Genomic DNA, 16611 nt, shown 5'->3' on the forward strand with positions numbered 1-16611 from the left:
GTGCACAATACATAGCATGCCTCCTGCTCTCTTTGTGCAGAGTGTGCATGTGTGTACCTGTGTGGTTGTTAACGCAGGTCTTGTGCATCTTGCCCATGAAGAGCTCCAAGCCGATGATGGCATAGATGATGATGACGAAAAGGACCAGCAGAGCAATATGGAGCAGAGGAACCATGGCTTTGATTATGGAGTTCAACACGACCTGTAAACCTGGAGCACACAGACACAAACTGCTAAAGAGAACAACAATCAAAAGAATATAAACAACACAAAAAGAGCCAATATTATAAATATTTTATGTCAGTGCAGGATAGATTGTAGGATAACTTAGATAATGTATATAACTGCAGAGCCTTATAAATGTACACTATTATACTGTAGTACACCTTGACAAATGAATGCTAAAATAAAGCTATTTATGCCATATTTAGTCAGATTTTCTCTGTGTACATGCAGAGGCCACAATATGTATATCTGATCTGCGTTGATTTCCATTGATTAAAGACACTTGTGCAATTATTTACACTTAATTTGATGAAGTAAATGCAGCTGAAAACATCTGTAAGTGACATCAATGAAGAATAATTTACATGACACTGTGAGTTCATTCCTGTATGTTACTTCTATAAATTCTACAGCACATAAGCAGCAATAGCTCTGGAATTTTGAGGGGTAAACAACTAGTAAACATGCTGCTGATCAGTTGCCATGACATCAATACACAGCCTAAAAAGACTGGACAGAATTCAGTTTAAACACTTTTACATCAAACCAGACCAAAGTGTTCTGGTTGTGTAATTATAATGCCATGAGCAACAACGGGTTGTATGCACAACCCTCATCCTCAATATCTGTTCTTTTTGTGTCTTCAGGCCCTCTGAATTATTGATTTCTCTAATTACGTATAGACAGTATCAGAGACAACTCATCTACTGCTCATACTGTCTAAATTTCTGACAACAGAACCTGTGTGTGTGTGTCATTTAAGTGTGGCATCAAGCACCAATATATGTTCCAATCTGTGGTTCATTTTACTCAGCGCTACAACCAATAACCATTCACACCTGATCCCCAGAGCACCCTTTCTTTCTTTTCCTACAGATTTTTAGTACTTACTTGGTACTCCAGAGACCAGTCTGAGAGGTCTGAGTACTCTGAATGCCCTCAGAGCCTTGACATCGAAGCCTGCTGCCTTCCCTCCGATGGGAGTGGCCCCGTCCCCCTTTGTCGCCTGCTCCAAGATTGCACTGAATAACCTGCAAGACAAGTGGTGATCATGACTGCAACTCTACATTCTGTAGACTGAGGGGAAAAAACTAAATGAGACATATATACAGTAACAATGTTGTGCCAACCTAGTTTTGGACCAAAAATGTAATTTAAAAAGTTTTGATGAACATAGCTGCCCTGTTTTATGATGTGCTTCTCAAAGAAAACTCAGCAGTAAAAAAATAAACCAGCTTAATTAGTTATCTCTCCAACACAACAATAGAAAGTGTTTCATCTGTTTCCTCTGTCTTTCACAGATAAGAAAATGTGAGACATTCTGCTTTAATAATTTGTCAGCTCAACAGAGGACTGCATGAATGTAATGAAGGCAACAGTCCTCAAAATGTGTTTATGTGTGTGAATGGGCATGCGCTCACAACAGTTAGACTTTATCTGCTATGCAGAAGTACATAAAAATAATTACAAACCTACACATACTGTCTCATGTGGCATTATGCACACAGGCTTTGATTGTGAGTGGTCACATCAGTATTGCCTGTGGATTTCCACATATTTAGGTGTCCACATGTACTTGTCTGAATAGAGTCATAAGACAAAGTAAGCAGAAACACATACTAACATAAATCTATTCTTCACCAAAGGAACTAAATATGGTTTTATGCTGTTGCCTTCTGTTAGCAATTATTCTCTATAAACTATTTACAGACATGTCTTTTGGTACAACTGGCTCACAAGCTTGAATTTGTGTACGTCCAGCTGAGCTTATCACGCTCCCCTTCCTCTCTCTGTCTCTGAGATCCTTTAGAAATCACCATACAATACCATTTTCCAGCTAGCGCGGCTCAAAGGCCAGTCAGTGGCGCGTTAGTCATGGAGAATTATCAATTAGCACAGATGAAATGGCCACTTGAAAAGGCCTCTCAAAACATATCGCCCTCTCTCTCCCTCTCACTCTCTGTCGGCCTCTCTATTTTGCACTACCTCCCTCTCAATTTGATTAACTCTCTCTCTCTCTCTCACGCTCAGTGGGAAGCAAGCCTTTTGAAAGAGACTATGAAGAGCACGTCAAGGATCCACAATTTTGCACCACCAGCATTTCACTCACGCATGTTTTTTTTGTGGTTGGGTGTTAAACGATAATTAGAGCCTTTGAGTGTAGCACCACATAATGGCCTGTGTACATCCATGGCCAAGATAGGAACAAGTGTGTGCATTCATAAAGATAACAGAGGTATTATATTAGTCAAAATGTCAGCACAACACTTGCTTGCACAATTTGCCCACAAGTGATTATTAGCATTATTAAATCATTTAAAAAAGTGATGGAGAGACAAAAAGGAGACCACAAAGTATAAAGTATAGACTAAAGCAGAAGTCCATATAGTACTCATCCACACTGCACTCATAGACATATATGCACACAGTCCATTCACTCATTGGACCCTCATTAATAACCTCTTAGGTATATGTCAGCTAGAATATGGGTTATCAGCATCTGTGTGTATGTGTGCGAGGGTGCATGTCTCTGTGAGGCTGCCCAGCACCAGGTACAAGCTCTTCTACCCATATGGCGAATATTCCAGAGGGAGCGAACTCTTGTCACTTTTCATTTACACACATACACAGGTACAAATGCACACACACACAGAAGCAGAGACAGGCTGGCTGGCAGTTAGGCATGCACACACAGGCACAAAGACAAGAGCTCATTCATGCACAAACACAGATACAGTGCTGTTATAGCTGAAAAATTCCTTTGTTCAATTTTGTTTTTATCAATATCTACATTCAAACTGAATCTATAAAGCAGAGGTCGGGAACCTATGGCTTGCGAGCCAGATGTGGCTCTTTTGATAGCTGCGTCTGGCTCGCAGACAAATATTTTGAGCATGCGCGCACCGGCAACTAGAAGGCCGGTTCGCAGTAATTTTAGTGGGAAAGTGGCAAACAAACATGCCGTTGTATCTATTTATCTATCTCTAAATCGCATAGGCAGCGCAGATGAGGCACACTTTTCAAGTTGGGTTGCCGTATTTTGTGTGGAAAATAGCGGCCGATGTGCGCATGTGCAAAAGGGTCCGCACAACGGCCTGTCGTGAGATCAGGACGTAAATTTCCCTCGTTTTAATCAGCAGCAACTTTGTGTTTGGACCCAACAAGGTGACTGGAATTTGGCTAGCTTTGTTGCCGCTATAGCAATTGCAATTGTGAAAAACGGAAAGCCATTCACAGATGGGGAGTATGCCAAAGCATTCATGCTTCATGTTGCCCATGAACTTTTTGACGACTTTTCGAATAAAGACAAGATAATTAAACGGATAAAAGACATGCCTCTGTTGGCAAGAACTGTTCATGATCGTACCATCATGATGTCAAATCAAATTGAGGCAATCCAAGTGAAGGACATAAATGCGGCACCGTTTTATTCTCTCGCTTTGGATGAGTCAACAGACGTAAGCAATTTATCCCAGTTCAGCGTGATTGCAAGGTATGTTGTCGGTGACACACTACATAAGGAAAGTCTTGCTGTTTTGCCTATGAAAGGGACAACAAGAGGGGAGGATTTGTTCAAGTCCTTCACTGAGTTCGCTAAAGAAAAAATCTACCGATGCATAAACTTGTTTCGGTGTGCACTGATGGTGCTCCGTGCATGGTGGGAAAAAACATTTGTAGCACTTCTTCGTGAACATGAAAACAGATGCATCCTAAGTTGTCACTGCATCCTACATCAGGAGGCGCTTTGTGCTCAGATGTATGGGGAGCACCTTGGTGAAGTGATGTCACTGGTCGTTCGGGTGGTCAACTTTATTGTTGCCCGAGCTTTAAATGATCGCCAGTTTAAAACACTGCTGGGTGAAGTTGGGAATAATTATCCTGGTCTGCTTCTGCACAGCAACGTGCATTGGTTGTCAAGGGGGAGGATGCTCAGCCGTTTTGCGGCTTGTCTGAGCGAAATCTGGACTTTTCTTGAAATGAAAAATGTCAAGCATCCCGAGTGGCTCCTGAAGTTCTACTATTTCGTGGACATGACTGAACATCTAAACCAGCTCAATGTGAAAATGCAAGGCATTGGAAATACAATCTTATCCCTTCAACAAGCAGTGTTTGCATTTGAAAACAAGCTAGAACTCTTCATCGCCGACATTGAAACAGGTCGTTTACTACACTTTGAAAAACTGGGAGAGTTTAAAGGTGCATGCACAGCAAGTGACCCTGCTCAACATCTTGATCTTCAGCAGCTAGCAGGCTTCACATCTAATCTCCTGCAGTCATTCAAAGCGCGCTTTGGACAATTTCGCGAGCACACTTGTGTGTCTCCATCAGAGATTTTGAGCTACAAGCTGCTGACCTGAAGGCCTCAGACATGTGGGTGAATAAGTTCAAGTCACTGAATGAAGATTTGGAAAGACTTGCACGACAGCAAGCAGAGTTGGCGAGCCAACACAAGTGGTCAGAAATGAAAAAACTTCAACCCGCAGACCAGCTGATTGTCAAAACATGGAACGCGCTTCCCGTCACATACCATGCACTGCAGCATGTGAGTATTGCTGTACTGACCAGGTTTGGCTCTACATATGCATGTGAGCAGTCTTTCTCACATCTAAAGAACATTAAGACCAACCTACGATCACGTTTAACGGATGGAAGTCTCAAAGCCTGCATGAAGCTTAATCTCACCAAGTATCAACCAGATTACAAAGCCATCAGCAAAACAGTGCCAGAACTTGCATTAATGGTAAGAAATACTCATCATTGATTAGCAACAGCGTAACAATGTTATTAAAAAGAATTCAGAGACTTATTGTACTTTAAAAGTGTTGAAATTACATAAAATGCACACATACTTGTATTTTTAGTTTTAAACATATTGTATGGCTCTCACGGAATTACATTTAAAAATATCCGGTGTTCACGGCTCTCTCAGCCAAAAAGGTTCCCGACCCCTGCTATAAAGAATGGTCTGATGTCTTTTCGAAACTGTGACCCCCAAAGCAAATTAGACAGTTAGCATATTTTGTCATAGTTTGTCTATGGCAATGACCAAGGATGTGATAAGACACAAAGGTCAGGGAATAAAGTTCTGATATAATCTGCATAATGCATTTTTCTTTTTGATTTTAAATTCATATTCAATATAACCATGCTGGGTTTAACACTTTCTTATTCTGGATTAGTCACCTAAAATGTTACTTGAGTCACTGAGGGTGTATGTGGGTTAATAGCTTTGCTTTGTCATAAAAGCCCTAAAGAGATTTTGTCCTCTGCAATCCTATAGAAGTTGTAATTTGGTTGCAGGAAGTGTGACAGGAAAGATTTCTATGAAAACATGATAAAATATGATTATTCAACGCAGGGAATTAGGCTATGTTCAGACAGGCAGGTCTTATGCCCAATTCGTATTTTTTTATTTTTAAAGGCCTGTTCTGCAGAACAAAGACTGACTGCAGTACTGAGTTACTTCAAAACAATGTAAAAGGGAATAATTCTTCTGATGATAAACCCCTGCTGTGTTAAAGGGCACTTTGTTTACTTCAAGTATGTACACTTATTCTGGCTATGTAGTGTCACCGAGGAACACACTGACCCTTGCCAATTCTAGAGCTGCCAGTTGTATGTGCCCTTCTGAACTTTCTTTGGCAGGGGTGTAATTTACTTGCATGGATCAATGCAGTATTATCACATATTATATTGTGCTGCATCACAATAAAAGCTCAGACAGAGTCAGAGACAGACATAGAGGGTAGATAACAGCATAAGAGTGGTAAAGGTTGTGTTTATGCCAGGGGCACTGGCACCATGTTGTCAGTTTGTGTGTGTGCATGTGTGTGTGTTTATGGGTTGAAGCCAGCCGTGCTCAGTTAGTGATAACTAATGCGAGTGAACACTTGACTGGCAATGAACAAGACTCAGGAAGCATATATGTCTGTGTGTTGGTGCATCCACAGAGCCTCCCTTCAGGCTGAGGGTTGCTTTCTAGCTCGACCTCTCTAGCAAACAAACACAAACATACATGGTCAATTAGACCATTTTTAAAGTATTAATGTAACTGTCAGGTACACAGGCTGTTGCCGTTAGCCCTACAGCCCACTGTACAACAAGCACAGCTGGTAAGCAGGACATGCATGCAGACACACACACATACATAAAGGCAAAGAGGGTTTAGCAGCTGGGCTATGTTGCTGAATTGCAGATAAAGAAAAACAGCAGAGCTTTGCTATCAGCATCTCACGAGCTAATCACTTTAAGCCTCAACAATACACTGTAGGCCAAAGTTTACTGTGGTTTTAGCACAGATTCACTGTGTGACAGCCTTGTATAGTAGTTGTCTGCTTATTTCTAAGGATGTACAACATGTACAACACTTACAGCAAAACATGTCACATCCTCTGTGGCAGTAGGCTGGATTTTGAAATGCTGCTGTCATGAAAAAACAGAAAGCGTGTGCTCTTCCTCAGCTGCAAATATATCTTTTTATAGCTTCTTGTAAAGTTTCATAAAAATATGACTTTAAATCAACTACAGGAGAAAGCACAATAGCTGTCTTGTCTTTGCCACACAAAGTAAAGGAGTTCATTTGAAATGTGATCTTAACAATAATTCTGACAGAAGCAAGCACTATGGCATCAGACTGCAGCTGCCAATTGTCTTGGCTGTACTTTCATTTGTTGACAGTGATTAGAAAAAGGTACTATTAATATTCTGCCAATGATGTGCTGATGTTCAAAAGTGTGTCATGTACTGCTTGAAACTGAGCTATGTATTACAATTAAGCTAGCTATATTTGTTGCTGCCTCTATCAAAGTTCATAGATTTATTTCATAGCTTTTCTCTTTTTTCTGTTCACTCACCCTACAACTACAATGATGAAGTCGAGTAGATTCCAGCCGTTCCTTAGGTAGGCGTTGGGGTGGAAGAGCAGGCCGTAGGCTATTACCTTCAGGAAAGCCTCCACCGTGAAAATGATGAGGAACAGATACTCCACGCGCTCCTGCAGAGACACAAACATGACAGCACAATTTACTTGTCTGAGCAACAGCACTTGCAGGACAGCATGACTCACATTGACCATCAAAGAAAGATAGAAAATAATTTAAGAGTGAGATGGTCCTAAACAGACCCACTGAAGGTTACATTCTTGCCGTTTTTTGTTTGGTAGATTAACAAGAAACTTGGCCACTCAAAGAACCCTCACAAACACATGCGCCCTCATATATGACATTTTTCCCACACCGACACAAAAGCATGACTTGTGAGCACTTGCAGTGCCGACTGCCTACTCCTCTGACTTTATCGGCAAGAACAAGATGTCCTGGTACTGTTTATGTGGCTCCTGGCTTGGTGTCTGTCTAATTATTTATGTGTGAACATGTATTTGCCTAACTTGTAGTTGTGTACACAATCAAAGGATTTTGCTTGTTTAATCTCTTCCTGTCCTTCGAGACTCCATGTGCACTGAGACACACACAAGCTGCATTTCTACTACAGAGTCCCTCAGGGACTGTTGTCATAGGGACGACCCCCAGCCTGAGGGGGTCCTGGGAAATGTCCTGAAATGGCCTTGAAAGAGAGCAGGATCATAACCTTCTGACAACTGTAAAAAAAAAAAATCATACAGTTAATCATCCACCTAATCATCGATCATATCTAAGCATAAACTAAAATAAGATCAAGACAGTTTACACAAGTCAACGGACAATAGATTCACGTTGTGTAACCAAAATATTCTGTACTCAGAAAAGCTCTGTGTCCTCTCTCTGTCCCTCAGAGATACTTACGAAAATAAAAACATTTTTAGCTCATTCTATCAATCTGTCCATCCATCTCATTCCCTGCTCCTCCCTCTTTTTCCCTGCTCCTCCCTCTTTTCCCCAGTGTTTTCCCATGGACACATGCACACAAAGGGCCAGAGTTTTGGGACAGAAGGCCAATCAGGTCCCTCAAGGCTTTAGCCTCATTCCACGGAAGAATCAGCTCAACCTGAAGCTGGAGAGATACGACTTCTGGATGTGCCCAAAATGACTTTGACAAATACCTACTGGATACTACTACTATAACAGTAACCATTAGTGGTTACTTCCCGAGGTGGCACCCTTTGCCAACAACCTTTATTCCAGGAGTGAGAATATGTCTGACACAGACAATCCCCGGCTCTGTGAAAAGGCACATCCAGTCCCTTCATGTAGAAGGTTTGTCTCAATAGCTTTAAAGTTGATTGGGTTGTCGTCTTCATTTCACATGAATAGCAGATATTTTACGATGCTTTCACAAGAAGTCACATTTCTTTTTTTTAGACAAGCACATGTCTATGCACACACAAGTACACAGTGACTGCATAAAATTGGGCCTTAAGCAGATCTAGCTAAATAAACAATCCTTCAGTGTGGAGAAAATCTACATCATGCTACCATTAGGCCCCTTATGCACACACTCATGCAAACATGCTCAGGACTATGGGAATCAGTCATTCATGTAACCCCAGTCTTGAAATGACTGCTGTGTTTCCACTGTACTTCAGTAGACTCTAATAAGTGGACTATAGAAGCAGTGCACAGCTGACACCAATGACTGGATATTAATAAACAACTGATGCTTTCATTTTGTTCTTAACAATGTACTTATCATTTAAACTGAGTTAGGAGTGTTTTCCCACACTTGGAAGTGTTCTGACAGAGGAGGGAATGACATGAATTATAATTCTGAGGATTTGCACAGTCTGAAAGACAGACAACTTGAAAGGCAAGTTGATTTTTAGGGCAGGGATTCTGCACCTGAACGCTCTGCTCAGTCTCAAACCTGTTTTTGTTTCCTAGCCACTTCTCATTTCAATTCAGTTTCACCTAGTGTTCTTTATTGGTTCTTCAAAGTGCCTAGTTTAGAGATAAAGAACAAGATTTTCACATTAAACACCCGTCTCCCTTTTTTCTGTGTGTGTGTGTGTGTGTCAGTTTTAGAGACTGTAGAATTGATTCTTTTTCATATTCATTATTCATTCAGCAAGCCCTCCACCACACAGTGAGTATTAGTAGTGTGTGAGGAAGTAATTCATCTCACAAACACACATATCCTCCCTCTAACAAATACACAAAAGCTCTCGATCACTCTTTCTCACTAACACACACAGAAACACACACCCGAGCTGTGTATCTGTCAGTGACAGGCAGACAGTGCAGCGCTCAGAAGAATAAAACAAAGAAAAACATCTGGTAGGAACAGCTTAGCCTGACACACACAAACAGGCTCCCATCCCTTCCTCCGTTTTCTCCATTCATACAGACCCATAAAGGGCAAAATCCATAAGGGGCATGGCTAATTTGGTTAGTGACTGGAAAGAAATGAGAGAGGAGAGAGGAGAGAGCATGAGGAAGAGAGAGACAGACAGGCAGACAGAATGACCGAAAGGTGAGTATGTGGGAGCAATAATTCAGTTAACTGTGATAGGTCAACCAAACCACCTATCCATCAACTAGGCTAATCAGATTATAGTATCGACATTCTACCATACAGCGGACAATGTTTCCATTTGAGATGACCTTCTTTGTTTGTGTGTTTGTGCGCTGCAAGACGGGATTAGCCATTAAGCTGCTACTGAAAGATCCCGCAGACACGTCATAGTCTGTGTGTGTGTGTACCTTTCATGCAGTTTTCAATAGATCAAGAAGAACTGAAAAAATACCCACCTTGAACACACTGTACCAACTATTCAGCCATGAAAACATAAATCAATCAAACACTAGATTTTTGTTTATTCAACCTGTCCACTGCACAAGTCAAGAGAAAGTGGAGAGAAACTTATAAGAAGCACAGATAAAGGTCTTAACACCACAGCAAGACTCAGATCCAGACATTTCATTGATATCACGAGCAGAACTGTTAAAGTCATTCTTCAGACACTTGGTAAAGTTTCTTCTTCTCTCTCACTAATTATCTCAGTCTCTCTCCCTTGTTTAGCTTCCCTCCCTTATCCCTCTCTTCTATGTCCTCCTCTTTCTCTCTCTGTGGGTGCCAACCAGAAGTTACCATAGAGACCAAGATGAGTTTCGACGTTTCCATGGAAACTGTGGTCTGCACAGCAGTAGCAGCAGACTCTCTCTCTCCCTCTCATACACACAGATGACACTGATCAGTACTGTACCAAGAATATCCACAGCACATAGTTGTAATTACTACTCCTCTGTCAGCACCCAGACTTCCTATTGTGTCTATGTGTGCATATTATGTATACCAACAATGGTGGGTGCCTGTTTGTATGTATGACATGTGTACTTGTGCCTGAACCAGTGATCTCTAATACTCACTCAAGTTGGTTGTAAAGAGCTTTATTTTGCATGAAACTTTTGTGTGTAATTCTGTGACTTTGCATAAGCATTTGTTTAATAACAAGACTTTCTATCTACAACAAGACAACATACTGTTTGTAATGCAAGATGTATAGTACTATTAATGGAAATTAGAGCTTTAGCAGAATTTTGTTTTGTTTTTAGGTAAAGTAACTGTAAAAGCATTGTATTCTTTTTTAGAAATACAGTACTTATACTTACAAGTATTTACCCCATAAAGCTTAAAGTCACTGTATCATTACTGATGGAGCTTTAATTATGTAATTTTTCCTATTTTAGAAGGACTCCTAATGAAAGCTTAGCACGTAAAACTCAAAATAATATCCTTATACCATCACTGAATCATAACTTAACAAGTAGGAGAGAGCTAACACCAAAGCTTGCACCCATAATAGTGGAAAAACTCATCTCATCACTATGGGGAGACCCAGCTTTTTATAGTCACTCAAAGAACTCTTCTCCCAGCGAAGAACAATATTGGGGTTGCATTGAGAAAATCTCTCTCCAACATTGGAGAGTCATTTTCAGCTCTCCTATTTTAGTATGAACTCTCACTGCCTGGTGAAACAGGTCTTAATGCATAAATAAACAGGACAGACCACACTCCTGCCATTAAAGGGTCAACCTCTGTTGTTAAAACATGAAGATCAGTGAATACATCACATTGTTTAACATGTTCTATATGGATAAAGAATGACACAAGGGACAGAGGCTTACATATGTAATTATACATATAGATGTCCAGCCTACAACTTTAAAGTGTGTTCAAGAAGCACCACACAATATCACAGAGACCGATATCCACTGAAGCCATCATCAGTGGCAGCTATGGGAAGAATAGCAAATACCACCATGATTCCACACTCTTTGTAAATACATTGAGAACATGCAACAAACAGCATGTTCAACATAAGACTTAAGCTCCAATCTGCTGGCTGCTGGAGAAGGATTACTTTAATCTACACTTGTGTCTATGCACATGTGTGTGAGAGAGAAAGATTGCATTAAAGTCATCTGTAACCTCCGACCTTAGATCACCTTAAAGAGCAGACTGGCACAGCACTCACACAGCCATGATATGTGATGTGGCAACCAAAATCTCCCACATGTCGTCATGGCCTACAGCTTACACTAATGATGAGCTTGATTGGAAAATGTTAGACCGATTACGCAAACCATGTTTTCATATTTCTGCACTGATGTGGACAATGCCTTATTAAATCCATTTATTTTCCTTTTTTATGTTTACTTTTTGTTTCCTCCAGCAAATCAAATATAAAAACTTTATAGAAAGACCAAAAGACTTGTTTCCAGGCAACTGGCACTGTAGCTACTAGAAGAACAGTAAGAAATGAAGAAATGAGAAAGAAAGAAAGAACGAAAGAAAGAAAGAAAGAAAGAAAGACAACAAGAGCATAATGTGGAGTCGATTTGTGACTACAGTCTTGACGCACAATCTGTCTGTGGCTGCTGATTATCAACTATTGTGAGCCTTGTGTGTCTAAAGCGACAAAAATGATTCACATGTTTTATTTGTCCTTCAATAGAGATGACATGCTACTTCCTCTCATGCTGGTACACAAAGTATGCACATGTTAGCTGTCAGCTTCTTAGGGGGAAGACATGACTTAATGTGAAGTGTTTGATTAGTCAGCCTTTTTTTAACATGAATGAACATGATAACATGAATACTTTCAGACATGGATTCAATGTTTGGTGCCAGAACTGGAACTCACAATGCAAATCAATTACAAAACTGCTACATGCTAACTACCAATACACCCCAGGAGAAGTATGTCATCATCGCTGTCTGTCACATGTTCTGTCCTTTATCAATTTATCTCACTTTCAGACACCTTAACCATATCAACAAACACAATCCAAAGCTGAAATGTCTATAGGTAAACAAAAAGTAATTTAACTTTTTTATTCCTTTTTTTAACTTTTCAAACCAAATAATTCAATCATTCAATCCTTTAAGTTTTGAGATCTGAAGCCCATCCCTGCATGCACTAGAAGAAAATAGGGTCCCCAGTCCCATCCCAGGCCCTTGTGTACAAGTAAATTGAGTCCTCAGAGAGGATATAACCAAGCTGAAGTCAACCTTAGCTGAGGGAAGATGGTAAAACAAACATCTTAAGTCGTCTACAAATACAGACTGAAGTGTAGAAAACAGGAGAGAATATTTAGAGGACAGCAAAAAAGGGAAGAGGGAACTGAAATAGAGAACAAGCGAGATATAGACAGAAAAGAAAAGAGTAATTGGTCTAAAAATAAAAGAACATGGGAGCATAAATCATCTAATATAGACAGCCACTGTGTGTGTGTGTTGGAGAGAGGGTGCATAAATGTGTGTCTATGCTAGAGAGGAGGTAACTGGTACCCTTGAGAGAGAAGAAAGCGTACCGAGAAATGTGATGCTATGCCACTAGAAAGCAGGCGATGGTAAAAAAGAGCGGGGAGAACAAGATACTGTACATGAGGAGAAGGAAAATGAAAAAGCCCAGTTGAATGTCGAGAGCAATACATCTTTCCCTCTCTGTTTTCACTCATCCCTCCATCCCAGCTAGCACACTCCCTTGCATCATGCTACCTTGCCAGTTCTGCATTCTGCTGTGTGTGTTGTGTCTGACTTATCACGACTTCTCTTGCCTCACCACGCAGGGAGACAGATGCTCTACACACACATATACACGAACACACAGTGACAGTCCTGAATTTGGAATTTGTCTCTTTCTCACACATACACACTCGCATGGATGTGGCCCAGACAGGAGACAACACATGCAAAGGTCCAAATAAAGACAAAGTGAAGCAATGTTACAAACACACAGATCACTGCAGTGCATCAGGATCAGGGTAGCTGCTCACTAAACTGACAGGACAAGATAGATTACTCCACACTATAACTCATTGCATGACTCATGGTACGGAGCGTGTGTGTGTGCATGTGAGTCATCTAAGATGCCTTTTGAGTTGATCGTGCTGTTATGACTTATAGGAAAGGCAGAGCAACTAAAAGGTGATATAGAACGGCAGGAACATAGAGATGTTATTCATCAGTTTGCTGCTTTGAATGTGTGTGTGTGTGGGGGTGGGGGGGGGTAGTTTTTGCACTGTCCTTTTCAGTTGGCCCCTGTCAAACCCTTCTCTTCTCTGGCTAAGTGAGTGTGTGGTGAATGTGTAGAAGTAAGAGAAGAAGAAGATCAGAAGATCATTATCATTAGCGCCTTAACTTAGTGAAGCAGTGCATGATTACCGGTAACTGAAGACATGGCTATGTGGTGCTATGGCTTTTGCTGATGCTAGTTTTTGATAATTGTATATTCTTTCATCTGCTGCTCTTCTCTCACTCTCCTTGTCTACACTTGTTACTCTACTTTGCTTTTTCTGTTCCCAATCAATTATCCTGGATGATGCAGTGATTTGAATGAAAGGGCTGAAGCAACAAATGAATCGCTGAAAGAAATACGTGGTGTCACTGAGCTCCTGCCATTAGCTAAATCAACCAATCAGAAAAAGGCTAAGCCCTGAATAATCAACTAGATTTTGCAACCACTGGGTAGCCAAATTAGACTCCAGAAATTCCAATTATAGCATTCCCATAATTCTGTCTTCCATCTGACAAGACCCTTGTAGGTATTATGTGTATCACTTACTGTATCAAATTATTTTCTTGCAATCACATATCATGAATAGCTCCACTGACAAAGCCTGTGTTTATATTTCGGTCACAACTCTTGTTTGTAAACAAAGGTTAATTTACAGAGTAGAGGCTATACATTATGAGCGTTATCAAGGGCAAATAAACAAAAACATTAAAGCTATTAAAAGTAAATGCAAATATACTTTCTATAACACCAGAGCTTTACCATAAAAAGTGTATTGTAGATTAAACTTTATCACAACAACAGCAATATGTGCACACCAACCACACACATATAATGAATATGTTCCACTGCAGGTGATAAAGATTTAATGTTGCCTTTAAGGTCTTTACCGACTGAGATCAAACATGTTATGGGTGTGTATGTGACTACAGATGTGTGTGTGTGTATACGTGTCTGAACCCCACTGTGTTGACACATGGTGTCCTCAGATATCAAGCAGGATGGGCCAAACAAATGTTTAAAACACAGGTATTCTACTCCTCTGTTTAAAATATGATTTCATGTTTACATATTTATATGTAAACATGAAATCAATCTGTTACTATCTCTCAATTCTTTCTATGTTCATTCACTGGAAACAGCCAAGAAATTAATCACTGATTTTAGTGGGTTTGATTTTAAGCAGATGCACTTGATACCAACCGTGGCATGGATTGATGTGAATCAGATCACCAGAAAATAATACTTGTTCTTTCACTACTTGTGAAGCAGAATTACTTCCATGTCCCACGAGTCAAGAAGATTCTCCTGAGTAACAAAGCAAACCTAACCCTTTTCCATGTAGAATCACTTCTTTCAGAACCAAATACACAACGCTATCTCCCCCACAGAGTGCTGGAAAAAACCTGTCTGCATGTGCATGTGTTTGTTAAAGACTGCTCCATCATTCCTTCCCTGGTTAACATTTAGTGGAGTGAGACCAGAGCACAACACGGTGAAAATGAAGGAACAGCGATACAATGGGAAAACACTGATGTGTGTGTCAGCAAAAAGGACAAAATAACAGTGAGGTGTGGAATCTGGATCCATATATAGCTTTAAGAGCACTGTAACCGCCAATTGTTTGTAATTGTTTGTTATGAACTGTTGTAGATAGTGTGATCTGTCAGGGCAGGAGCCTTTTAACCATAACAATAAATGAACTCTGATTGTAGTAAAAGCCCAGCATCTTGCCCCCTGAACCCCTAAATCTGTAATGATGAAATATGATTAAAGAAAAGCTTGTGTAGCTGTCCTACTGGGTGCCATAGCAATGTCACCATGACACCCAAACAAGATTAGCTGCTAACACCCACTCCCCTGCTGTTACCATAGTAGCACTGTGAAAACTGCGACCCACGAGCTATAAAAAGACAAACCAAACTTCAGGAAAGTGAAACAGAGAAAGAAAAGTAATTAACATATATGAGCGGTGGGGATGATACCAACAGGTTTGTGCATTTTAGCTGATAGGTCAAAAACAGATAGGAATTTGGGGAAAATATGAGCTAACTGGATTATTAATCATGGTGCAAAAGAACAAAATGATTCCTTCTCCTTTCACATTCACTGTTAAATCATCAGCAAATCTCTCCTCACCTTGTTGCCTTTCAATCTCTTTCAATTACCTCTTTGAAAGTCAACCTCCAACTATTTTTATTCACACTGTGAGAAACACCTGGGTTTGATTTCTGCATTTAGCTTCCATTTTGTCTGTTCTATTTTACTCCCTCAGCTGATACCTCAAAGTCTTTTAAGATAAGGACATTTTGTCCCCATAAATAAGGTATTCACTGCCACAAACACATGTAAAATTAAACAAGAGTGTGGCAACAATGCATGAGACTGATGGAGCATGTTTGGAAGTGCTCTGTGATAAGATCACAAGATACAGAGATGTTGGGAGGGAGAGACGTGAGAGGAGGCAGAGATGAGTGAACCTGCGGAGCATCGCACTAGTTCAGGCAGAGCACTGAAGTTGCACACGCCCTCAGCTGATCACTATCAGCTGATTCACTTTATATAATCTGACAAGCTTGCCTCTCTCACTCTCTGATCATTCATGCTGCTGCTGCTGTGACTGGTTATGCTGATTTATTCCTGTAGCATCATCCTGTTATGATTTCATACTAAACTTGTGATATGCATTGCATAGTGCAGCATGTATACTCTACATCTCACTAGTGTATGAGTAGATAATTTTTTGTCTGTATACATGCAGTTTGCTAAATATAATGCATCCCATAAAAACATAATAACATCAAATTATGGAAAAGTCTTTGCTGATCACAGTGACCCAGAGGAACAATATGTTCAGTTTTGAACTATGTGTGCTGTATGATTTCTCAGATCAAACACAAAACAAAGCATACGCACCGACACACACCACCTAC

General features: G+C 40.4%; 1 protein-coding gene across 6 annotated transcripts in view; it reads right to left on the reverse strand.

The window, feature by feature from the left end:
• Positions 1-16611, reverse strand: part of cacna1c (calcium channel, voltage-dependent, L type, alpha 1C subunit) — a 143857-nt gene that overhangs the window by 48176 nt on the left and 79070 nt on the right. For all 6 annotated transcript variants that reach the window (XM_028429799.1, XM_028429785.1, XM_028429777.1 and 3 more), the window contains exons 4-6: positions 7080-7219; positions 1117-1256; positions 58-210 (exon numbers count right to left, since the gene is read on the reverse strand). In XM_028429799.1, the coding sequence (XP_028285600.1) occupies positions 58-210; positions 1117-1256; positions 7080-7219 (433 nt within the window). The remainder of the gene's footprint in view (positions 1-57; positions 211-1116; positions 1257-7079; positions 7220-16611) is intronic.

Source organism: Parambassis ranga, chromosome 2 (genome assembly GCF_900634625.1).
Source record: "Parambassis ranga chromosome 2, fParRan2.1, whole genome shotgun sequence".
NCBI lineage: Eukaryota > Metazoa > Chordata > Actinopteri > Ambassidae > Parambassis > Parambassis ranga.